Genomic DNA, 26,650 nt, shown 5'->3' with positions numbered 1-26,650 from the left:
GCTGTTAAGTGGGGCAGAATTGCTAGCTCTACGTCCAACCCTCCTTCTTTATCCAGGCTTGGGACCAGCAAAATGATCATAAGTTTGGTTTAGTTTTCAGGGCCCTGAAAGGGTTCAGTTTCACCAGGTTCCACACTAGAGGTCTGGAAATGTCTCGATTCTTAAAAGCATCACGATGTGGACTCTGCATTGATCAAGAGACTGAACTCAATGACTCATATTTTCCAGTGACAGTGAAGATACATTGACACTTATGTCCCGCTCTGTAAGCCAGATCAGCATCGGCTTCGCGCATGCGCGATTCATTTGCAGTCTGGAGGACGCGGAGTGTGTGTCTCCTCTCTGCTCTGACTTCAGCTGGGACTGCTGCGCAAGGCTACTGGGAGACTGAGCGCCTGTAAGTGCGTTGGGACGGCGAAGGGGCTCATGGCAGCACCCACTGCTCATTGAGGACAGTAACTGCAGAACGATACTTGCTTTCACGTCAGTCTCTAAAACACCAGAAAGACTCCAATATCACCAGAAACAGTTGCAAGATTTGTCGCTAGTAGCGTTTGACAAATAAAGCCATGAGGATTTGGATAGTCACCAGATTTAGCAACAAAGTCGCCAAATTGGCAACACTGGGTGTATAACTCTTCCTGCTGAAATCGTGGTATACTTTATTGCCTTGCTTTAGAGTTTTGGAAACGCAGAATAATAAAATTTTTCAATTGAGACTTCATCAGATATTTATATCAAATTGTTGTGTTCTTCGGAAGCACAGTGGCCATTGGGTCAAAGCTCAAGTAATTTGAATTGTTGAGTGCAACGCTACATGGCAATTTCAGGTGGTCCACCATGCCAGGGGTAATGCTCCTACCTGGTTGAGCGGCAAAATAAAAACAAATGGCAGCACAGAGTGGTTTCACTGTCATTTGTTGGCAGCTTTTGTGAATGGGACAGGGACCCAACTAAAAAGTCATTAATTGTCGAATACATTTTTTCTCAACGGTTGGATATGTAATTTTAGGTAGTAGTAGTTTTAGGTAGGTTTGGTACTATGAAAACAGGGTGACAGGTCATGATTGACAGCTGGGACTGACTTGTGATTGGTAGAGTGCGTGTTTCGACGGGACCTCACCACAGTGGCTCCATCACAACAGTACTGCACACACTCTGGTTCCAACTTTTGTATCAGGGATAATTTTCTGGATAGTTGGAGGAAGTGGAGACGAGCTGACTTTATGTTTTTATAAAGTCAATGTTGGCAAAAGGTGTAAGTGGTTTATTCAGCTGGACTCTACCCCAGAAAATTACACATGTGAATGAAAAGATCAATGTTCAGTACATCATGTAAACAACTGTGACAAACTATCAGCCTCACACTGATCCTTCCCCATTTTCAAGCAGCACTCAAACCTTAGTCAATGTCCGTGTGACAATGACGGCCGCTGCTCCTTCGGTTGACAAACCAGACATGTACATTACTTCCTGTTCATAAGAGGAATCTCTGAAAAAAGCCAGTAGCTAAACATACAGCAGTGTCCAGACATGCCTAAGATAGCTCCGAGCAGTTCTCCATTGTGAGTGTTGAAGTATGAGCCTCCAAGCTCCTACACACTGACAGAGAAAAAGGAGAAGTGGGGAAGTGAGTACAACTTGTCTATGTGTGCTACACTCACACCCAAAGGAAGCATGGAAGTGACCACGGCCATTCACAAATTGCATTCATTAACCGCAAACTTCTTCATTTAACACCATCGACGACCATCATATGAGATGACTAGTAACCACGTCTGGGGCTAGGGTCGCTCCTTCCACGACGCTGCAGGGATAAACGTGGCTGAGTAATAAACTTGTATCAACAGAGTGCACACAAATGAGTGTTTACAGATATTAAACGCTGTCTGATTCAAGTTACAGCACAGAGAACAACTTAAATAATAGATAATAACAGTATAGGGAAACCAAGATGCCAGTGTACTTATTTCCCCGGATATGTCAAACATGAATTATATGTTGTAAAAAGAGAGGATTAAATGCAGCTTTGAGGGGAGAACTTGGGTTTGCAGCCTTGAATTTGTACGTATCTAAGGGATTCACACACACTTCCCTGCACTTCTCTGCATCTTCATGTCTTGTTAGTGTCCATATCCACATTAATATCTGCCTCAAGCAACTTTCTTTCCAACTGGTACCATTCCTGCTGTCTAGACAAACAAATATGACAGGACTAAACCCACAACTTGGAAGCTTTAAATGTAATTATTTATACCTGTCAAGTTTTGGTCAGTGTTTTTATGTGTAAATCTTTCATGGAGAGTTTTAAGAAATGGCTCTAACCATGCCAACATGTTGTCTGACTCCCGAGCAAAACCACTGGTAGTAAACTGGCAATAATAACAGCGCTCCCACTGAAAAACCCACCCCTGTCATTTATCATATCATCAGCTCTGTTTGCTTCAGAGGGAAAGATTTCCACTCCCTTGACAGTGATGCACAAGAAGACAAGCAATTTACCAAGAGCAAAAAGCAAGGGAAACATTGGACACTGCTGAGCTTGTTCTTGGTACTGAAAGATGTGTTTGTATCATAAACAGACTGAGTGACAAAAAGAGCAAAAAGCTAAGAAAAGACAGAAAGAAAGACAACAGCAACATCTCAATCTGTGTAAATGAAAGCAGCATGTGTCTGTTTACAAAACGCGAGCTGTGATGATTTTCTGTGAAACACACAAGCAGGGAGCGGGCTGGCCATAAATCTAAGAGCAATACGTAGTATGCATCTAATGCTCTCCACAGACATGTTGTGGCTGCTCAGTATGTGCACTGCCACCGCGCCAAATGTAGCAGAGCTATAAATCATAATCTAACATTTCCAGAGGAGATTTAACCTGAAGCCAACTTCTCGACACAACCATACAACCTGTTTAGAGGATAGATGTTTTGAAGCCTGTCACAGAGCAGAGCTGAGTACCCATGCTTTCTCATGTTATGTAATTGTTTGTTAGAAGTTCTCACAATCCAGATGATTCAACTCATGCAAAGTTACTTATTGATTTGCCTAATACAGGAAATATAACAGATACAATACTAATGCCCTGTCAACACTTGATATTGATATTTTACAAAACAAACACAGCTTTCTTCTCGCATGCCCACTGCTAGTATAATGAGCATCCACCGGAAACAACACCAATGGCAGCTATACACTGGTTTCTCAAAGTTTGGTTAGCACTGGTAGAAGTAAATTGGACATGTGTTCCTGGAGTGAATGTGAGAGCTCTGCTGTGCACATGTGCAATAAAGCAGTATAGGGAGTAGCCTTGAATTTTAGTAAGTTTTGGGTAGATAGACAATGTTGGAGACATAAGGTCATTGCGTTCTTTGAATAGGCAAACAAAACTGAGCAATATTCTAAAGAATTAAGTTCTTTCATCATAATGGAAAGTACTGTCGTCATGGATAATGATTAAAGCCAAGCTCCTCTAGCTATTTGTCTATTCCGAACAAATCTAGATATTATAAACTCAGTGAACACAACAGTTAAATCAGACTAATTTGTTTTACTTGAATTCAAAGAAACAAATGAATTTAACTTGCCATTTTTAAGCTTAAAAAACTTGGAAAAATGTAGTAAATACAATTAAATTTCGAGTGAAATTGACAGGTAAATTTAAAGCAAACACAACTCAAGAATATAGCAGCTTTCATATATCAACTCCAAATGTCCGCACAATTGGTTCTGGTGATTCTCCAGAGTTGGCTTTTACACATAAAGTCGATCGTATGAAGCGCAAGAGAAACTTCAGACAATGTCTGGTCCGTTTGTGTTCATTGCATGTCTGAAAGCAGCTTAAGGGTTAGATTTGCTCACCTTTTCAAGACAATCAGTTTCCTGTGGTACACCATATGTAAAGAAGCTCAAAATGCATATTGAGAGTTGATGCTGCAGCCCATCGGTGGGGACTTTGTCAGAAGTCAATCCGGGTTTTTCCTCAGTCAGCACTTGCTGACACAACTTGGATTTGAACCTCTGTTAAGTTATGATTTGGCTGTTTTCAGCAAATGTGGATGTGTCCATCACGATAGGGCTTATCTTGGCAACTCAACACATTCTCAGTATGGATGTTCTTTTACATAAAATCCTTACCTAGTACAGTTAAACCTTAGAGGGGATTTGAACCAGAGCCTGAATCGCACTGTTGTGAAAGACGCTGCCAGACTTATGAACTGATCCTGAAGTAGAGGTAAAGTTCTACTACATATATGTACTTTATGAGAAGCATCAGGTTTTTACATCATAGGCCCATTCTTAATGAAGTATTGAGTGCTTAATGACATTGTGGCTATAATGTTTGTCACCACTGAGATGGTCTGAGGTGCCCTGACTTTTGTTGACAGACAAAGCTAATGGTTCTTTACTCCGTAGCACAGAATCCATCAAGATAAGCCTTCAGACTGCCACTGAGCCATTCCCCACCACAGAGGTTGAAAGCTGTTCAGCCACCAGCGCAGCCTCATCCCCCTGACAGTGCCAATCAGTCGTGCAGCTACGTTTTTCCTACCGCCTCTTTGCATCGTAATTCATCTCCCAAAGTATGTGATGCTGCTTTTTCATCTTTGACCTCACACACGCTTGGTGGCCAAGCCGCAGCTGACGCCGGAGAGCTACTGTGGGCAAAGAAAACACAGCGTACTATTACTTTCCCCCCATGCAGTCTGCTCACGCCTGCCCCACAGCCCGCCTGCCCCCAATAGGCTGTCTGCTTCTGATTATGTGTGATCATCCCCGAGCTTGCCAGCAACATTTCAGACTCACGGGAGTCTTTTTAGTTTTTTCTTGAAATCTGGCCCTCATTCAAAAGGAATTACATTGTAGCTTGTCTTAGCCATCGTTAATTGCGCTCATGGCAGCTACCAGCACTCAGTCATATTCCTGCTGATTTTTTATAATAATTTCCATATTATTCGGAATCCACATGAAGACTGTCAAGGCTTTGTAAATGCTGAAAGATGTGCATTCAGTGGGTTAACTCTGCCGCACATTAGGCTGTTAATTTTAAACGCATCAACAGGAATCAAAATGGCACATATCATTGCAGAGTGAAACTTCATTTATCGGTGTAAATATACAGCGGCCATTATTCTGCCAACTGCTTAAGTGTTCCCATTAGGTAATCTTTGCAGCTGGCAACCGAGGATACCTGGTATTTCAATGCTCAGCAATGTCCAGGACATTTCAATGTGTGTATAAAGTACCGACATGTTTTGCCATGACTCTATAAAATACAGTATCTGACCATATCTTGTCAGATAACAACACCTTCATATGTGTCACCTTTCTGAGGTTTGTGATGCCCTAATATAACATCAGAATCATACAATGGGAACTATTACGTTTGATTAATGGTAATAGGAGTGCAATTAAGGAAATAAGCTGTAAAGGGAACCTCAGTATTTTCCTTTAGCAAAGGCAAAGCCCGAGAGCTTGTGTCCGCAGATACACAGGGGATTGACTTGATAGAGAGTAGAGGAAAGCGGAGATGAGGTCCACGTGTGTTTGCGTTGTCAGTGGTTCAGGATGGTTATTTTGGGTGAAGCTGTGAAACCATATTTCCCTCAAACATGAGGAAAACACATTTGCAAATGAAATTTTATAGCATACGAGTTCTGATTTGAACCATGAGGGAATAGGTTGAATGTTAGAATAATGTTAATGATCAGATAATAACACAATAGGCAATGTTAACGACGGAGGCCATTATAGTTATATCAGTGGATGTGCTGAATTACCAAACTTTGTTATTTGTGTCGGAGGCAGCCCTCGTCCTCCCCTTCCTCATGCAGGGAAGTCAAACGTCAGGGTCAGCTACACAAAGACATGGGGGAGAACTATATTCACTGCAACCCTGTAATCCATATATAGATACATATAAACTAGTATTATGCATTGTAGAATTTAGGCCACAGAGGTGAAGCACCTGGATTATCCAGAAATGTCAACATATTTAGATTGCCTTGAAGTATAACAAAATGTAAAATAACAAAAAAATGCTTCACGAATAACTTGTTGCTATTGTATCCATCCTACTATGACTTCTACAAGTTAAACATTTGAATACGTTATTATGGACAGTTTTAGAATTCGTAATAATAGATGGAACGATAAGAATTAAAAAGTGGAACCGTTCAAATATACCTAACTCTGGGGTTAGGTCTCTCTCTCTCTCTCTTTCCTTGTATCTGCCTCTCTCTCTCTCTCTCTCTCTCTCTCTCTCTTTCTCTCTCTCTCTCGCTCTCTCTCTCTCTCTCTGTCTCTCTCTCTCTCTCTCTCTTTCCTTGTATCTGTCTCTGTCTCTATCCGCGCGCGCACGCACGCTCGCTTGCGTGTGCGTGCGTGTGTCTCGCACTGTTCCCAGCAGCCCCACCGACGGCATCCCAGGTTGGAGGACATCACCAGGCGGTCCAGCCGTCCGCGTCATCCCTTGATGGGCGGCGCGCTGACTGGAGGACGGAGGGTGTTTTCCAGCTTTAAAAGCACCGGAGCCGGCCCCTCTGACAAACCACGCTGCGTCATCGACCTGGGGAGACTCTTGAAACCCTTGACTGGGTCTGAAGAGAGCCCGACTCACTCACCTCACCCCCGCTCCCCTCCGCGGCTCCTGACCTGTGCCGGGTCTCCACATCCAGCAGTTGTGCGTCCCCGCTCGTCTTGAGCGCACAGTCCTGCGCCGCGATAAGCGTACAAACTTGAACTCTCGCTTTTTTTTTAGAAACTATGCTTTTGCTGAATGGTGTGTGAAGTGCACCCGGTCTCGCAGCACTACCATCGGTGAAGGGGTTCGCCTGTTAACTGCCTCACAAGCGGAGAAAGTTGCGCACCGCTTGTTGAATGCAGGAAACCGTATTCTGCCTGAGCGTCGATTCCAAGTTGAGGTTTGGAGCAGCAGCCGGCCAGGAGCGAGGACTCCAGTGTCTCACCTCTGTCCCCGCCAACATGAAGTCTGCAGAGGAAGGTAAGTCATTTCAGCTCCGTTGTGAATCCGCTATAGCCATTGTTCATGGTTGGCATCTTGTAAAGTTAAACTTTAAGGTGTGTTGCTATTAGGTGCTGCACTTAATGCAAACTTGTATCTTCAGTGTATTTCATTAAATGAAAGTGAATATGAATTTCGAAGTTTTACTCAACTGCTTTTATTATTTCATACATAACATGTCATTGCTATTTTAAGCAACTTTCTGCTCTTTTGTTAAATACGTTTAGGTAAATCATTTAATTAATGAATTAATGAAAGTATCTGGATGCAAACTTGAATCTCAGTTGAGGAGTTGAAAATATATTATTCGGTCACAAGTACATTGACACAAATAAAATAATTATTATTAAGGAAATGTTGTATATTATTTGGATAACACAAACCTTATTTTGAACACTTCTCACTGAACAGTTTTTCTGCACACACAGTCACTCTTTTATATTGAGTGGCATTCACACCATTAGGGTCTGCAGCTGTGCCTGCAGGTGTTTCTCACCATGCACAATGTATGTAAATGGGGTGAAAGTGTTGCTGCCCAGTGCTCTCCTTATGGTTAGATAACATAATATATTTTTCTAGTATTGAAGATGTCCAATCGCCCAGTGCACTGAGAGGTCAGAGGTCAGGGGTCAGTTGTAGAGCAGACCCCAGGAGTTCCTGAGATTTCTTTACTTTGCTCATATGAGACACTCAAGATGATTCAGCCGTTAAAAGGAAGCTTAATTTTGTTTCAGTTCTTTGATTGAGCAGTCATGGAATGAGAATTTGATTCGGTCCATCAGAAGCCGCTGAGAGTCGGTCTAGTCTCAAGTCTTCCAACCAGAATATACTTTTTTTGTGGATTTATAGAATTAAATTTTGTCTCTGAGGTTTCAGTCGATCGAGCTGTGTTATTATTTATTTCTGTCCCTCAGTCCTAAGCCTTATAATTGGTAACAGATGTGAGTGTGTGTGTATTTGTGAGGACAATTTTAGGCAGAGACCTAACAGAGTGAGGACATTTTGGCCAGAACTCGCTCCTCACTTCAAAGGGCTGTTTGAAGGTTAGGACTTGGCTTTATGGTTAGTATTTGGTTAGGGTTAGGCTTAGGCATTTTGTTTGGATGGCTCATTTTAGGATAATGGTTTCACTAAGATACAAGTACAAGAAAGTGTGTGAGAGAGAGAGAGAGAGAGAGAGAGAGAGAGAGAGAGAGAGAGAGAGAGAGAGAGAGAGAGAGAGAGAGAGAGAGAGAGAGAGAGAGAGGCGTTCAGGGAAGCTGGGTAGCATGCTTGACATGGAGTCATGCTGAACCACACACAGCTTCAGCAATATGCAGATGCACTCCGCTGGTGTTTTGCCTTAGCCCATAGTCAGCCATGTGCAGTAAGTGGCCCCAGGGTTCTTAGTTCCACAGGCTGCGGATGACTTCTGTGGGCGACCCCCTATCTCTCCCTGAGGTCCCGTCAGTCTGAGCCCAGCCTAGACCACAATCCCTGTGGATAAACCCATCTATTCTTTAGTCACGCTGGTTTGGCTGTTGGGAGCAAGAGAGAGTTTTGATCATGATAGCATAATTGACAAAAATGGTTGAAGACTGAGAGAGCATGCTATAATCTGTGTGATCGTCAGTGTTTTCAAATGAACTCTGCTTACGCAGCATTTTTAGCACATAGCAAACAATTGCAGATGCATTGCCTTGAGTCCAAGATCAGTTTTTCTATTTCTTTAATTTGATTCAGTCCACAAATTAGGATCTGGTATAATATGGTTTGCTCAGCACACATGTGACCCAAGAGTTTCAAGACTGTGCAGCACACAGGACTGACACAGCCTCAATGTGTTTGGGTGGGTATTAGGACAAGTGCTATTTTGCACATATGTTCAAGATAAAAACAAAAAAAAACAGCTGAGACTATGAGGAAAGTCAGTCAGGCCTGAAGTGAGGAGGTGTGTCACGATGGGTGGAGTGGGCAGGAGATTATCATCTGTTCAGCACTAGAAAACCAGAGGAAAGCATAGAGGAGACAGTTACCAGTCTTTGTAGTTAAGTTTTTAGTTATGATTATAGTTAAAGTTTGTAATCAGTGGGACAGAGATGAGTTTACAGCATGTACAACAAGAGTTATATATCAGATATGTGAATGAGGGATACGAGTACAGCCATGGTGCCAAAATTAAGCATGAGAAAGGTGGCTACATAGAAGTTTTGTTTGTGGTTGAAAGACTGTTAAGGATCTGTCATTTAGCATTCTGCTAGGCCAAAAAGACATTTATATGACCCTTTTTTTTTTTTTTTTTCCAACTTTAACTTTATTTTTCCATATTGAAAACAGTGACATTAGTTAGGCATTTCTTACAAAGGTTGTGCACCCGCCCCCCACCCCCCAACCAGGTGGCATCCCCACAAACATATCCACAAAAACACTCACGTATCACACTGACAATGTGATCCAATTTTTAAAAGGAAGCAAACATCTCAGATGGGATTTTCTATAAAATGCATGTATATTATCTGCTGTTTCGTCTATGAAAAGATCTTGAGCCTCATTGAACTTAGTGCATTGAACTTGTCTGATGCACATCGCATAATCACCTCTGAAAATAGATTCTCATAAACTAATTTTAGACCGCCTACCCACATTATGTGGTGTGAGACAGACTTATCATTTCATGTGATGCACAGCATTGTGGTTAACAAATATAGCACGCTTCAACAAGGGGAATGCCCTTCACTGGGTTTCAGACTGAATCCTTTTCTTTCTGTTACCCTCACTGACATTATCAATAAAAAGCAGACGAGAGGTTTACAGCTGTTGAAGCAGCAGCCAGCTGCTACAAAGCTTCCTGAAGTGGCTACCTGCCAGGATATATACATGCCTCCACTGACTGAGCTTTTATGTCACTGCACTTGTCTGCCTGCAATTTCTCTGCTCACTTGCGGGCGCCCATTGTTTTCTGTTTGCCACGGGCGCATCTGTGTGTAACGCTGCAGCAAACTCTCTCCGTCTTAATCAGGAGCTCAGTGCAATGTGAGAGTGCTGTCAGTTTTTCACAGGGGAGGGCCTAATTCACTCAGTGAGTGATGCATTCAATCAAACAAAGCATCCATCAGCGCTGCTGGAGGAATTCCTGTAGAGTACATATGACAGCAGGGTGTGCCAAATAGAGCCTCAGATGAACTGATCAAACAAATAGAGTGGATGTGCAACTTTGTGACTATACACAGCCGCCACATACAGGAACTGCTTTGAGATGATTGCTAAGCTTCTCCAGATGTTGTGAGGAAGTTTATGCAAGACATATTGGTGGGAGTTGTGTAGGGGTATTGTTAAAAAATGTGATCAGAGTAAATTATTACCATAATAGTAAAAGTAAAAACATCTAAATCTTTTTTTTTGCAGATGCATACAGCTACACACCAAATGTCAGCCTGTCCCTTCCACTGGGCATGGGAAACCCCTGTCTTGCCACCCAATACCACACCTTACAGTCCAGCCCAATCATCTCAGTCTCCTCTTGCCACCAGACAGGCTACAGCCTCCAGAATGATATCCATGCAGCATCAGGCTATTACCTGCCCCACGGCCTCAGACCCAATGGGGCTCCAGCCCTGGAGAGCCCCCGTATTGAAATTACTGCCTACAGCCAGTACCCTGAGGATGAGGTAGAAGAGAGCAGCAGTGAGGACCACATGATCAAACGAGGCGTCAACTCCATCGTCACACTGACACTGCCCAATGCTGATGGCTACCGCGATCCCAGCTGCCTCAGCCCTGCAAGTAGCATCTCCTCACGCAGCTGTAACTCGGAGGCGTCCTCCTATGAGTCTGGCTTCTACAACTATGACAACTCCCCACAGAATTCGCCCTGGCAGTCTCCCTGTGTTTCTCCAAAAGGCTCATCCATGCTCCTGTCCTGCCCACATGCCAGCGGCGCTGCAGGCTCCCCACACAATTCGCCCTCCAACTCCCCTCAGATAGGAGCTGTGGCTGAGGATGGATGGCCGGCTCAACCTCGCGGGTCCAGGCCTAACTCGCCTTCCTACAGTGGAGGGGTCGGAGTAATTGGTGGAGGAGGCGGAATTGGGAAGAGAAAGTACAGCCTCAACGGTGCCCCCTACCGTCAGACATCCTGCACACCCAACCAGTCCCCAATCCCGTCTCCACATATCTCCCCCAGGGTGAGCATCACAGATGAGAACTGGCTTGCCAACACCAACCAGTACACCAACTCTGCCATTGTGGCTGCCATCAACGCTCTAACCACAGATGGAGTGATTGACATGGGGGAGGGAATCCCAATCAAGACACGTAAGACCATGCTTGACCACTCGTCCTCCATGAGCCTGAAACTGGAGCCTGGTGGGGAGGACCTGGGTCTTGACGGGGAGCTCTGCCATGAGGACTACCCCTCCCGAATGCCCCTCAAGAAGGAGAACTACTGTGGAGGGTTCCTGGATGTGCCCCAGCATCCGTACTCCTGGTCGAAGCCCAAACCTTACCTCAGGTAGGTGGAGCTACTCTGACGTAGCTGTCTGTCAATAACTTCTTTGGCCCTTTTAGGAAAGCTAATCATGTGAATCTACAAGATGAAACGTTTATGACTAAACCACTCAGTGTGAAACTGACCCAGCAGTTGATTTCTGTGAGTAAACAATAAAGCAAGTCTACTTATTTAGACAGATTCATGGTTTATAGCATTGTGCGTTAGGAAACAACGTATTTGCAGACAGTCCAAGACAGAAACAATTCATCCAGCTTTTCCACTTCTTTGCGCAGTTGTCTTTATATTTACAGAGTAAGTGTTATTTATTTATTGCAAGGATACGATTGTTTTAGTTTTTAAACTTCAAAGGCCATATCAAAAGGCAGAAATCCAAAAGTTGCATGCTCTTCACTTTCAAAAGAGTTCTCTTTGAAGATCAAAACTATTTCATAAATCATATTTCACAGAGAGGAGTTGCCCTGTGTGTGTGTGTGTGTTTGTTGTGTGCCATTGTTGCTATAGCGATAAAACAGACACACACACACACACACACACATTGTGCATGCACTCAGCTATGTCATTGATTTTTCACTTTTGAGCAAGGTAAGCTTTTTCAATTTCAATTGTGTCCCACATGGCATTTTTTTCCCCCTAGCCAATAACACTGTTTCCCGTCGGAAATCAAGTGTTTGATTAAGATAGTGAGCAACAGGAAGTGATGGTGACAGGCCTGGCTGAAGGGGAAGCAGTCTGCGGGTTAATCAGGCGGCTCACTGCTCTGGCCTGCTGCGCCATCAGCCCATCTCTTTCTGCGGAGCAAACGTGATGTCATGCACTGACTGGGCAGATAAAGCCCTGCGGGGGGAAATCAGTTCGTTTTGGGTCAACAAACAGCCCGCGAGTTCCACAAAGATGTCAGAGATTGGTTTCAGTTGAGCCACCCTTCAGGTCAGGGGTTTGCGTTTACCAGGCATCCGGCACAGAGAAATATTGTCTGGCACTTGTTTGTTTTGGTTTAGATATCACCACGGTGTTCACATGGGAAGCTCCGACTCCCCGTCTCCAGAACAATGATGCCAGCTGTAGCTCTGGGAACGATATCATGCTCCAAGGCAGAGTGTGCCGCTGACCTTATTCAACTGTAAACTCTGTTGACTGCAATTCCAGTGTGGCTGTGTTTTATAATTTCACAGTTATCGATTTAGAAAGGATAATAATTGTATCAAAGGACAGGCTGGTCGCCAGCTGGTACGAGATTTGTTTTTCTGCCCTAGAACTGTCTTTCCTCCTGTCACTTTCTTAACTCCCTGCGTCTGTTTCCACCTGTCACACCATAATAAAAAACACTCCGCTCTAACCAGGGAACATTCATCCCTCCTTTATTTTTCATAAAGAAGGATCACTAATTATTACCCAGGCCCCAGGAACTACACATATCAGCGAGTGAGTTTAATTGATTAGATTAAGGACCATGATGAAATGGGGAAGGATCAGGCCAGTTGGGATACACTTAAGTGTCCTAATTTGAAGATAATTTAAAGCAAGAGCTTTTTCATATAGACTTTCTTGGTAATTACTGAACCATGGAAAAACTGCATCCTCACAGGTCCTACTTGGGCAAATCTAATCTTACTTGGTTTTAAAAATATAATTGAATTAATTATAGTGACAAAAAAAGCACTTTTGAAAAAAAACAAACAGGAAAGAATTACCAGGCCATGATAGATATGATTTAATTCAATATTATACCCATTCCTTCTTCAGTAAAAAAAAAAAATTGTACTTTTGTATTTGTAGATTATTCCATGAACCTACTAACAAACAATCTGTCATCTTTATACAGCCCATCTCTACCAGCTCTTGACTGGCAGCTTCAATCATGCTCCGGCCCGTACAACCTGCAGATCGAGGTGCAGCCCAAGTCCCACCACAGGGCCCACTATGAAACTGAAGGCAGCCGCGGGGCCGTGAAGGCGCTCTCCGGAGGACACCCTGTAGTGCAGGTACGTCACCAGCAATTGTTTACTGAATTGATTGGTATGAGTTCCTGCAGAAATTGAGGTTCGCCCGACACAAAGTCAGCTTTGTGCCTTTAAGCTGTGTGATAATTTGATGTCATTACAGAACAAGTGCTAAAAAGCAAACAAGTGCATGTTGATTAACAGCTCCCTTTTCCTCCTGACAACAAGCAAAGTGGATGTTTGGCAGATGAGGATTTTATGGCAGAATGTTTTCACAGAGCAAAGTCAGCACAGCCATGAAATCTTCATTATCTTCTCTTGTTCTTTTTATAATGTTTTGATTTGTCACAGTCGATGAATCTTAAAGTGAAATGTGATTGACTTTCAAAATATCTCCCTGTTTTTCATTTATTAGAGTTTGCGTCAGAGAAACCATTGCTTTGCACTAGAAACCGTATGTAAAGTATGATATCCAATGTTGTTGCAAACTTTTAGAGCCAGTTGTCTAAATAATAAAAGCCCTTGAGTGCAGTATATCCAGACCCCAGTCCGTGCCAGTGTATATGCTTGTATACTGTGTTATTAATGTTCGCAGAATCAATCTACTGCTGCTCTGACCAGCAGCAGTGCAGGCTGACTCAATTAGTATAGAGCAGGACCATCGCCTCTCACTATTGTACTTGGCGAACACTTAAAGAGCACACGTCAGTCTCGCCAGCAGCACAGCACAGAGCTCCTTTCTCTGCTTCACTGTCATCACACTGCACTGACATCTTTGTTTACTGAAGGTGGGGATTTAGTGACGTGTGTGTTCTTAAGGTTGTGGGAATATTTGCCTTGTATACAAATTAAAACTTTATAAATATGAATAATGTCAGGGCATTTGTCTGTGGGGCTTTTTATTTTTTTTTCATTCTAAAATTCCATTTATCATCCAGAATTGCAGCCAGAGACATTTTTAGTTTTGGACCAGTAAATATTCAGGTTGCTGTTTTGTCTTTGTTTTACAGTTAGCGTAAGATGTTGTTAGTGCCACAGTTGTAAATAGATGTTGTCAACATATCCTCGTCTGCCCAACGTCAAATGCACTTGACAGCTGTTGGCGAGGGTGGTGTTATAAACAGGCCCGTCAACCCTCAGGTTTTCTCTGTAAATACAGGTAATTATTCCCCTTCATTACAAACCTTTGTATATCAACATGCTGGTGAATCAACATTTTAGCCCCGCACTTCCACGTGAGCCCTACCAGACCTAACTCGCCAGGCACAGCTGCATGCGGCAGGTGAGGCTTGTTTTGATTTAGTTAATGTCACTTCCTGACTCACTCTGGGAGTGAGAGTGAAGAGTCCCGAGTCAGCAACCCTCAGTGTTGTCCAGATTTAGATTGAGGACTTGATGGGTTGTTTATTTCATATTGTATTTGCGCAAGTTTATTGCTTTGCAAGGAGGTTTTTCAAGTCTTGCTGTGTGTGTCAAGCAATTGTTAGTGATAAGTAGTCATGGATAAAGTATGATGACAGCTGCTTTACCATCACACCTCCCCCTACTGGCATTGCTTACATTTTGCCCTTACTTTTTGGTGCTGAGAGATTTATGCTCTGTGCAGTCAATTGGGATATCTGGAGGGAAGCGAAGCAGTTGACAGAATGATTAATCTTACGGATTAGGCTGTTATTTGTACTTGCCAGAGGCTAAAATATACGAGAAGAGAATGTACTGTACTTCAAAGGGATTTTGCAAAGTCCGAGTGCAAGATTTCTCATTTATCTGAGTGTACTCTTTATCACTATCTTAGTCTTTGCTGAAGAGTTGTGTGACATTGTGTTGTTGTAATCTTAGAGAATAGGGCACGCTGTAGTCCCCAGTGCCCTGTGGTAATGAGTGGCAGGCACTGGATGGGTGGATGCAGTCGAGGAGAATGAGTCAATAATGACATGAGGGCATGGGTGTAGGAAGCAGCCATGGAAGTGTCTCTCTACATGGGTGTTGGTGTGAGTGTGTGTTTGTGCTTGACTAGATCGAGTAGGGAGAAAGAGAGCGAGAGAGAGAGAGAAGGGGCAGAGGGAGTCAGCAGGCAGCTGGGGCTCAGCTCAGCTGCCCCTGGAGATGCTCTGTATCCTGCTGATTAGGGCTGTGTGGCCCTTAGGTTGACTGAGCATGGCTGTGCTGGGGCTGTTTTGGTGGGGGTGGGTGGCGGGTGGATAGGACTTAGAATCCCAGCGCCCATCGGACGCCACCTCCCCTTTCCACACACCGGTGCCTCCCTCCCCCCCTGGGGGGTCCAATGATGTCGCACCCTGTGAACAATCCATCCTTCAACCAGCTCCCCAACCCACAGCAGCAGGCCTCCCTCGGTTAAAGCCCAGTCATCCACCATCCACAGCTCTATTGTTTTTTAAGATCATGGATGATCAGACTCACGCTCAATGAGTGATGGTGACATGTGTGTTGGAAAGCAGCTCTGGATGAAGATGAAAAACATGAAGGGATACACTGTTTCTCTAGCTTCGTCCCCCCAGAGAGACAGCAACTGACAGAGAGTTAAACCAAAACACTCAACTGCACATTTGCCGATGTTGTTTTACAACTCAGTGACAAGCGGTGGTGTTTTCCTGATATACACAGCGGAAAGTTTGGCATCGCCAAGGTCTGACATCATCCCAAGCGGCAGTATCAACCACAACACATTCAATGCAGGATGGAGAGTTTGTGGGATGGCTGCATGGGGAGAATGGAGTGTCAAAACTGCAGCCGCACACCAGTGAAAACCTCTAGATTATGGGTTACCTCTTCTCATTACCCCTCTGCTGTTTGCACCGGCTCACCGCACTGTTTCAAATCTCTTTCATTTATTCTGGACCCGCACTCCATCCCTCCGTCCCTTCCTCCGCATCGGCAGTCTTTTAACTTCCCCTCCCATGATTGGTCCACTTTGTGACCCCAGTGGCTGCTTTTCCACTTTATTTACTGCAGCCGACCACAGCGCCATTAAGGGGATCTCGGGTACTCCTATCGGCTCCCAACGCACAGTTCCAGACGCTCCCCTCTCTCACCACAGCTATGCCGAGACGTTTACGTGGCCGATTTTCGTAGCAGTGTTCAGGAAACCCGCAACCTGGTCTAACTTCACTCAGAATGCTGCAGTGACATTGATTGATGGGTTTTCCAGAGGAGAACAATGGGGGGGGGGGGGGGGGATTATATGCCGAATTATTTGAATTGAAAATATAGTGACCGGGGATGTGACCTGGCTCAGATCGAAATGTGGGATGAGTTGAAGATGTTGCAAACTCAGAAAACACAGACGTCCGGCAGACCCTGGGTAACAGCAGACAACAACACCTGTGGAGTATTAAACTCAAGTGCAGAGCACACGGCAGTGTCTTGCATAGGGCTAGTTCATATAGGATAATGACTGGCCTATAGGGCTTCCCTGCTCACACATTCACAAACTCTCTCACCCACTCTCTCATTAAGTCTAAAGCAGCAACAGACACGGTGTAATTTCAGCAGGATGTGGCCATCATCCCTATGAACGTGTGCGTGACTTAATACACATCTCTATTCCTCCGCGACTGCATGTGATGCACATCAAGTTTTCAGCATGTTTCTGCCGCGAGGACATGAAAGACCTTGGTAAACATGTGCTCAGTTCTTTGCATGTGCAGTTTCACCTCGGGATCCGGTGCTTGCTGGCTGCGTAATGTCCCAAAGAAAACCCAAGATCTAAAGCGCCCTTTACTGTAGCTACTAATTGCTCATTAAATCTACTGCTGCCTCTTGTTTGATATTCAAAATGCTCTGTGTACCCTGTAGTGCTGCTACAGCTTAGTCAGGGCTATTATTCATTACCCAAAGGGGTATTTATGCCACTCTTAAACTGCGGTTCTCCATTTGCGTGGGCTTCCCTTACACTGGTATTTGGCTACCACTAATTACCAGTTAATAACAAGTGGATAAAAATGAGCAAAATGTGCTTCGTTTTCACTGGTTTGAGGTGATAACCAAACGTCCCACAGATTTATGAGGTAAGACACGGGTGGTTGTTTTGCTTGTAGGGGACACAGCAATTGTCCGTGCATCATCTTACTCAAATTCTCTGTAGGTTTGGATGATATTTGTTATGGTAGGCGTTGCTGGTAACAAATAAATTTTTTTGGTATGGAATTTGGACCCTCACTGGTCTAGACATGGGGTAGTGCTTGAAACTATGCCCTTGATGACATAACACTAAAGTACTCAGTTCATCATAAAATTTGAGGGATATATATCTTCTGGTTGCTTATAAAAGCAGCAGCATTTGAAGACGTTGAAATGCTGCACATTAAAGGATCGAGTGCGTCCTTATGCATTCAGGATGAGGCACTGGAGAAATGAGCAGGAAAGAAGGGTGATAGAGGAAAGTCTGGAAGGAGAGACAACTTGGATGAGTGTACATTTAATTTGGTATAGCAAATGCTGGAGAGAGGGGAGAATGAGAATGGGAAAAAGCCTAAAATCTGCTGTTGTAGTTCTCCACCTCCCCTTCTTCAGTTTGCCCAGTCCTCTACTGCTTCCAGTCCCCTTTTCCTTCTCCTCTCCCCAATTCTCTGCGCCACGTGGACTTCTACGAGTCATGACATTTCTCCAGGCGGTGATGAAATGAAATTACTGCAGAGGGATAGAAGGCAGCCCACTGCAGGCCTGTGGAGTGTATTCACACTCAATTTCTGGCCAGACCAGACACATCAAATTTACCAGCAAGTCATTATTAAACATTACATGATCAAATCCTCTCTTTGAACTATTGAGGCAAGGTACAGGCAGCACATAGAGTTAAAAAAGAAAAAAAAAAACACGTCATTACTTCATCACAACAGATTTTCACTGATTGAAGCAAATGAGGAAAAAAAATAGGGCTATATCCGTAGGACTGAAATTGTCTATGCTGATGATGGATCTGCAATGGTCCAAAGGCGACAGGGAGATGAATGGGGGAAAGTGGTTGGGATGTACCCCCCTCTCCCTTTTCAGCTCGACCCCCCCACATCATCACAACTGATCCAGACAATACAGCTGCATACAATTACACAATAATGCATCAGCCGCCATATCCACAGTGTTTTGCTTGAGCCTCAGCTATCAAAAATGGCTCGTGCAACAGTGGCTTGTGGTAGGAGGTGTAAATGGATCTAGCTGACACAGTGGCAGAAGTTGGCACCTTGAAACAGCTGCAAATCAAGCCATGACTCGGTTTCGATTATCTCAAAATAAATATACGGTGCGTGTGCCAGATAGGCTGCAGTTACAGCAAGAGAAGCTCATCTGGTCAAAATTAGTGGCTCACTGGTCCAACCTCGAAGGCAGCATTACAGACAAATACAAAGCCGAGGTCACAGGTGTGTGTGAAGCCTCTGTCGTCGACACACATTTAAAGTTTACGACACTATCTTGGCTTTTTCCCCCGCCATTTATTTCTCCTTTGAGAATGAAATAAAGAAGTACGTTTTGCGTTTTGCTTGTGCTGTGCATTTGTGTGAGCGTCACAGGAGCTTAGAAGGAGCGAAGTGGGGGCCTTTAGGAGAGGGTCAGGGGAGCACATATGGTAAAGGAATCGAGGGGGGTGGCCCGGAGGGGACTAGACCGCCTTCCTTTGCTGCTGGGAAGACCAGCGTCACCAGGAGGACTATCTGACCTCATTAATCACTTCCTCTCCTCCATGAGGTCACTATGGCTTTGAGTGAGGACACCAGCGTCATCATGCGCTACCGCAAGGCGAGTGAAAGGGATAAAGACACCCCCTCTTGCTGTCTCTTATACAGGCCCTCTTACCGCCACGTGGCAGCTGAGGTAATGGTTGGAGGTCATTGAGAAATCCCAAAAAGTCTGCTAAGGCAGAAGTGACAGACGACACTCCTTTGTAGCGTGGAGGCCTGTTTTTTATTAAATCATGAGGAAACCTCAGGCAATTTAACGCTACGGTGTTTCAGATTTGTACCTCATGCTCCAACATAGCCCTCTCAACAGTCAATATACAAGTAACTGGTAGCATGTGTGGCTATGGATAATTACCCCTGGTGACACCATAAGTAAAATATAACAAGCAGAGCGAGGTCTGCCGGTGAGATCACTTCATAGATGAAGTGGTCCCTTGGGATGCCAAGACTTCAAGAAGCTCCTGACCTTGGCCTATCTCACTGATGACTTGCATGTGTGACTAGCTCACAGGTCAAGACAGCTGCTAGAGACACTATGAGGAGGTGAGGAGAAAAATAGATGGTTGGAGTTGGAAATGAATGACGGTCTTAGCTTAACCACTCCCTTTGCAGTCCCTTGATATATGAATCAAATGCAAAGGCAGCCACTGGCGCTCAAATTATTGAGACATATGGATATGCTCCTCTCTAGTGACTAGTCATAACTTAATTTTATTAAACATTATTAATACTGAAAATCGTGTAACTGGGGGGGAAAAACCATAACCCCCACAGGCAGTCAGTCTTGATGTTAATTATCAGGCCAGACAACTTATACAGTCAAATTTGTTCTCAAATCAAAAACACTGAAGCACTAATTTCCATGGACCTTTCATGACATAGCTCCCCAGTCCTCCACCAGCCTTCCTCTTCATCACACACCCCAATCCCTGACCACCCTCACAAAGGTAATTATAAATCCATTAATACGATTATGTCATAGGTTACATGTGCTCTGAATTTATATGACTCAGTCTGTTAGATAAACAACAGGGGTCTTTTATTCCATTCAGCAGTACCACCGTTTTCACTTGAACGTAGCTCAAAGAAAATTGGTCTGAAGCGATGCGCTGGTGTAACTGAACAATTTGTGGGAGTCTTGTGGCAGCCATGGAATGGTTAGCCGTGGTCTTGAATAAGTGCTCTGTCACACTAAATGTCAAAGTGAGGTCAAGGAGCCACCTAGGTGGATCCATGGAGGTCCACATGATCATAAGTTACTCCTCTTAGTTTTCATCTTTTAGGTATGGGGTGATTACTAAGTCCACGCCAACATCCACCCATGGGACCATTCGAACACTTCACACTGCGGAGAAGAGAAATAAATCCTGGGAGGTCTGCAGTGTAAGACCTGGTTCCATCAAAAATCCACATTTGGTTGGCAAAGGATTCTGGTCAGACAACACTCACAAAGTATCAGTTGTCCTTCACCACACTTTCGACTCCGCCTTTAACTTTGAGCCATTATACACTTGGTTAAATCATCAAATGAAGTTGCTTTAGACATTGTGCAAATATGAGCCAGGCATTTTGTTGGCACTTGAAATTTAAAGTGCTGTTGACCCAAAACACAACACTTAATTTCAGACTTTGCATGGCCATTGAGCTTTTCTTCTCTATTTTTTTTTTTAGATTTGATCTTTTATTACTTGAGCATTAGCAGCTAATGAAGCCCCGCAAGAGGAAGTGGTAGTTGTTTGAAGTGGCGGTTCTGATACAGGAGTCTCTTTCATCACAGTGGGACACAGTCTCTGAGCTTTAATGGAAATCATAATGTATGTTCATAACTGCCCAAAGGCAAAGGGGCTGCATTCCATCTGCATGCCAAAAACTCCATTAAGTTTGTTTGTGTTTTGCTTCACATTCAGGTGTAAATTTAGCTCAACTCTACCTATACTGACACAGTCATTTACCTCTAAATTAATTTTGATTTATGTTCATCACAGTAAAATTGTGTTCACTCATAGGTTATGTGCACGCCATTATTGCTTTTATTGACACAAAGTATTTTAATGTATGCTAAGGTCTGTGTTTTCTGTATATGCAATTTATTTGTATAAGAATGTTGTTTAGGCCCAATCATCAGTTTTATAAATTTTAACGACTGTGAGCATCACAGCTTGAGGCATACCTGAGATGATTGTCCTTGGTTCTTATTTGTCTTTTAAGGGGTCACTTTCTGCAGAGTCACAGTCTACTGGTTGCCTCTCTGTGGGCCCTTTTTTTAATAGGAGCAGTGAGATTTTAATGAACAGTGAAGTGATGGGAAGACAGCCTCTCCATCAGCTTCCACATCTCTGTACCCAGGAGATCACTACTCCAGGCAGACTCAGAGACATAAAAAAACGTTTTCTTCACCTTCCCCATAAAGAATGTAGAGCTAGCGGTAAAAAAAGAACAGTAAAGATTGCTGAAAAAGGATCTGTAACATCTCTTAAAAAAAATAACACAGCACCTCTCAGGTACCTCTCACTATTGCTAGCCGATATGCTTTCAGTCTGTATTTTCCAAATAAGGGGTTGACTTTGACGGGAGTCTTAGAACAGAATGTTGCGTCTCACCTGGCTACATTTGTTCTCCCGACAGCTTTATGGCTACATGGAAAGCGAGCCGCTCACCCTCCAGCTGTTCATCGGGACCGCAGACGACCGCCTCCTGCGACCACATGCCTTCTACCAGGTCCACCGCATCACCGGCAAAACCGTCTCCACCGCTAGCCATGAAGTCATGCAATCCAACACCAAAGTTTTGGAGATCCTTCTGCTGCCTGAAAACAACATGAGAGCCATGTGAGTGCTCTTAGACCTCCACAAATCACCTATCCATCTTATTCTTTCCACATTTTTCTCTGGTAACCCGTGATTTGAAATATGCCCATACACACTCCATTTTTTCTCACAGCACTTCACTCTTTGAGTCTACAAACAGAATACCTGATGATAGGCACTGTACAGCACACACTTCTTAGTAGGCCTTCAAAACGTTGTGCTCTCACCCCAAGTGATGCATGAGTTTCTAAGGAGGTGAAATAAGTGCACAGTGTCGACAAACTGACTTCATGGGTGACTTCATTCTGACCAATGTTTTCAGGGACTCAACAGGCAAGAGGCTTGTACTTCAACGGAAACTTCTGGAATAATTTGACAATATTACAAGACTAAAGTCGTAATTGAGAAGAAAGTCGTAATAGTACGGGAATAAAGTAAGAAAAAAAATCTTTATAAAATAACCAGCCAGAGGAACTCTTGCTGACCAGAGTTCCACTTCCTCTGGATCCAAAATGTTAAAACAACTTAATTAGAAACTATGAGCCCAATTGAAGAGTAACACATGTAACCTCACAGTCGACCACAAACATTTCCTCCTCCACAAAAGAGGAAACATTCTTGTGTTCTTTCTTCGGGTTAGACACAGTTTCTTGCACAATCTAAGTTCTGATATTTACGATAATGTGGTGCTGATGAGCCCTACAGATTAAGTATTTCATTTGTGAAACTTACACTATATTATTACTGAAGAAGATGCTCCACATTCCTTTTTAATGCAGGTGACAGGCTAGACGGTTCATATCCCTCTTCTAAAATGGCACAAAGCTTCAAATGATTGCCTTAGTCTTTTAACATTTAGACTGTATTCTCTTAATATTAAAACTTAATTCCTAAATCATTATGACTTTATTCCATTAAATAAATAAAACAAATTCTGGTGATATTATGACTTTGGCCCCCCAGACAATTTTATGTTTCCCTAAGACTCCTTCATAAAGTTCAACTAATACCTTAAAGAATAAAATGACGAGCACTTTTACTCATTAGAGTCCCTTGGTCCCTCTAGCCAATGTTCTATGACAACACTTGTGCCGAACTGATGGTATACACACTGGTACAGAGAAAAGCGTATAAAGGTATAAGTAGAACAGTTTTGCACTTTAATGCTCAATAAAACAATAGAGTTTTTCATAGCAGACATTTTGGTGGCAAACAGTTTCACAGTAGAGGAAGCCCAGGTGTTAATATTAACATCAACAATGGCTTAGTCCTATTTGAGGGTTTCAGCATGAGCCATGGCAGAGGGACAGTGACACAGGGAGCACATGACCAGGGTCCTGAAATATGTAAGTGATATGTCAATGTCTTGGTATAAAAAGGCCTGTTTTTAACCTAACAACTGCTAGGCAACAGACAGCACCATAACCATAAGGAACCTTCTACAATAAAACTATGAGAGCAAGTATGAATGAACATCAAAATTAAATTGTTGTGACACATCAGCTTTCCTAAAGGAATTAGCACTTAAGCTAACAAACAGCAGCATTGTTCACCAACTCTGAAGCACCTGAATGTTGAACTTATAACACAAGCGTTAGCAAGCAATGGTGTTTGCCCGAAATATGAGCTAGCTGACAAGCTAATAAAGGTAGCTGTCCTCTCAGTTCTGGTGAGCTCAACAGAAATAAGCACTTTTTACCTTGTGTATAAGTATGATGAAGTACGCAACTAAATATAACCTTGGTTTACCTTTAAAACAAGTTTGCCAGGCTGAGGTAAATCCGGCTTGGCGTTCCTCTGTACTTGCAGTAAACCAAGAGGCTGTGCTCGAAACTGAGTCCAAGCAGTGGCTCCTTTCCTGGGTTCTTTTTAGATTAGTGAGCAGTGAATTTATTGGACCGAGTCCCAGAACTCTGCGTAATGCATAAAACCACTGTATATGAACATAGGTTACATGAGGCCATTAACCTACATATACAGTTCTTGGCTGGACTTGGGAATCTTTGGTTGACAATGGATGATTCAAGCTGCCTTACTATATAATTTTCACCAATACCAAAATATTGCTTATATTTTATCATATTTAGGGACGTCCCTCACCCATTTAACTTAATGTGTCCCTTTGGGTGAATATGATATTGTAAACAGTATTCGAGAGGAAGTTTAATTTCCGCTTTTGTCCTCAGTGTGCATGCTAAAGGAAGAGGAATGAGAGTTCTCTATTTCTTCCCCAACTATCTGAAAGGTCAAAGATGAAGCGAAGCCTTTAACTGTCTCTTTCCACTGAACTGTTAAACAGTCATCTTGATAACACAGCATCCATCTCGCTGCTCTCATGCCAGCAATCATTCGCTCAGTGTGTGGGATGCAGACAGTCAGGAACTGCAGTCAAACTTTCTGACAGATTCAATCTCTCTCACTTTTCTCCTCTAGCAAAGTTCATAATCATACAATGTAGCTTATTTCTAGTAGTTAAAATATAGTTAGTACAACATACTGTTTGGTAATTTAATAGAAAAAATAGAAAAAAAGAATGGGTTTTAACTGATATATTGAAGTTGCCGTTTTACAATGCTGGCAGAGAAGACTATTTCTTTCATTTTATCTAAACATTATCAAAATGTACCGGGTCTTGGCATCTTGGAATGCACAGGTCATGAAAATGGACTTAAAACTAATCCGTGACATCCAGCATCTTGGTTCTGTTTTAAAACCTATGCACGACAGAATGTGTCATCAACACATCATGCACGGCTGATAAGAAGTAGCTAGCCAGCTTAACATATTATTTTTTCTTATTTACATTTACTCAAATTCTCAAAAACCAAAGCCAGGGGAAAATTTGATTGGTATAAAACCTGACATTTACCATGTTCCACAAATAGTGGCCAAATAGCCACCATGTAAAGTAACTCAAATGCCAAACCATATCCTATTCATATTCCCTTACTTTTTTACCAGCCTCTGTAGTTTTATTTAAATTCATGAAAGGGCATGTCTGAAAACGAAGGCCTTTTTCCACTAGGAGAGGGGAAAGAAAACTCGCCCCATTATCCAAATTGTGAAATGAAATAAATAGAGACAGCTTAGAAAAAATGTCTACTGCTACATGTGGTGATGATTAACAGAGGATGAAACCCTAAATATATGTAGTATATGAGTATGAGTTTGAGGATTCCTCCAGAGAATTGCTAATTCGTGGACCACTCTGACCCTTTAAAACAGTGATATGAAGTCATTTACATCCGACTCTATCTTTGATTACATGCTGGATTAATAATGACATGGTCATGCTCCAGGAAACCTCTGGTGCATGATCTGTAACACCAGCAGTCACGGCTGATCCTAATGCACAGCAACTCTGCTCAATTTCTCAGTTTAACAGCCAAATAATCAAATCTGCCGGTTTCGGCCACTGTATATATCTTTCTCTAGAAAATATTATGAGACGGTTTCCTAATCTTTTAAATGTGTTGTTATATTTTTGCCCTTCCCTACCTCTGTCCCAGAATCGATTGTGCAGGGATCCTGAAGTTGCGTAATTCGGACATTGAGCTACGCAAAGGGGAAACAGACATCGGACGTAAAAACACACGCGTGAGGCTGGTGTTCCGAGTGCACATCAACCAGCCCAATGGCAGGACGTTGTCCCTACAGGCTTCCTCCAACCCCATTGAATGCTGTAAGTTTTGCACACTAACTCTCAGAAATGAACTCATTGAAAGCCTGATTTATATGGTCAAAGCAATCTGCCAAAGCAATGTGTGCATTGTACACAATGTCAGACACACGTGTTATCTATTTCAATTCACATTTTATGACTAAGTGCACAAGTTACTATGGTAGAACTATATTAGAACAGGTTCCACAGAGGTCATTTGCCAGCCTTAGTTTTGGCACAGTTAACTGGGTCCATTGAAAGAAACCTCTGTTTCTTTGCCATTCATTTGTGTGTAGGAATGATGTTATTTGTACCCAAAAAGCCAGTTAAAGTTACACAGCTGGCATTATTGCTTATGGTCTAAAGTGGATATTACTTGGACTGAGTTTATCATTAGATTTTATTTTGGTCAATATTTTGATGAGCTTCTATTCTATTATTATGCAATGGGATAACAGATTAAATGGTAAATTGTTTGCATTTATATTGAGTTTTCTCATCTTAATGACCATTCAAGGCGCCTTACAGCACAGTTACATTCACCCGTACACATGCATACAGTGGATCTATGGGCAACACTTTTTTTCTATGAGAACGGCACAGCCTTAAGGAGCAATTGGTTTGGTTGAGTATCTTGCCCAAGGTCACTTCTGCAAATGGAATGGGGAAGATCCGTCAACCATCTGGTTAGAGAACGACCCCTTCTACCCCTTGAGGTCCCAGCCAGAGGTCAAAAGTGACTAGCCATCCACATTGATAAAGCCAAGGCAGGTGGTTGGCTGTAGACATCTTAATGTGAAAGGATTATTAAGGACCTCAACCTGAAAATGTTGTTTTGACCAGTTTCTACCTGTTATGATCCTGTTGGTTGAAAACTTCTTAGCGAGGGGACATGATATCACCATATAAAAAGTTGATAAGGCTGTTTAGCTAAGACAGTACTGCTGTTTTACTGGCTGTGAGCTGGACCTGTGCTTCTTGGGGTGGATAGAAATCACCACAGAGCTATATTGAAATATGTTTGTGTGTGTGTTTC

General features: G+C 43.0%; 1 protein-coding gene and 1 long non-coding RNA gene across 2 annotated transcripts in view; one reads left to right on the top strand and one right to left on the bottom strand.

Moving 5' to 3' along the window:
- The first annotated feature begins 6,583 nt into the window (after positions 1–6,583).
- Positions 6,584–26,650, top strand: part of LOC133965276 (nuclear factor of activated T-cells, cytoplasmic 1-like) — a 58,943-nt gene continuing 38,876 nt past the window's right edge. The window contains exons 1-5 of the mRNA XM_062399748.1: positions 6,584–7,000; positions 10,406–11,510; positions 13,333–13,492; positions 21,772–21,974; positions 25,463–25,635. Of these exons, the coding sequence (XP_062255732.1) occupies positions 6,877–7,000; positions 10,406–11,510; positions 13,333–13,492; positions 21,772–21,974; positions 25,463–25,635 (1,765 nt within the window). The 5' untranslated portion in view covers positions 6,584–6,876. The remainder of the gene's footprint in view (positions 7,001–10,405; positions 11,511–13,332; positions 13,493–21,771; positions 21,975–25,462; positions 25,636–26,650) is intronic.
- LOC133965277 (uncharacterized) lies at positions 8,773–25,483 on the bottom strand. The gene is made up of 3 exons (XR_009923860.1): positions 25,452–25,483; positions 21,747–21,952; positions 8,773–8,999 (listed from the first exon to the last, which is right to left on the bottom strand). It is a non-coding gene; the product is annotated as an uncharacterized LOC133965277 (long non-coding RNA).

Source organism: Platichthys flesus, chromosome 11 (genome assembly GCF_949316205.1).
Source record: "Platichthys flesus chromosome 11, fPlaFle2.1, whole genome shotgun sequence".
NCBI classification, from domain to species: domain Eukaryota; kingdom Metazoa; phylum Chordata; class Actinopteri; order Pleuronectiformes; family Pleuronectidae; genus Platichthys; species Platichthys flesus.
This window is presented reverse-complemented; position numbering and strand designations above follow the sequence as displayed.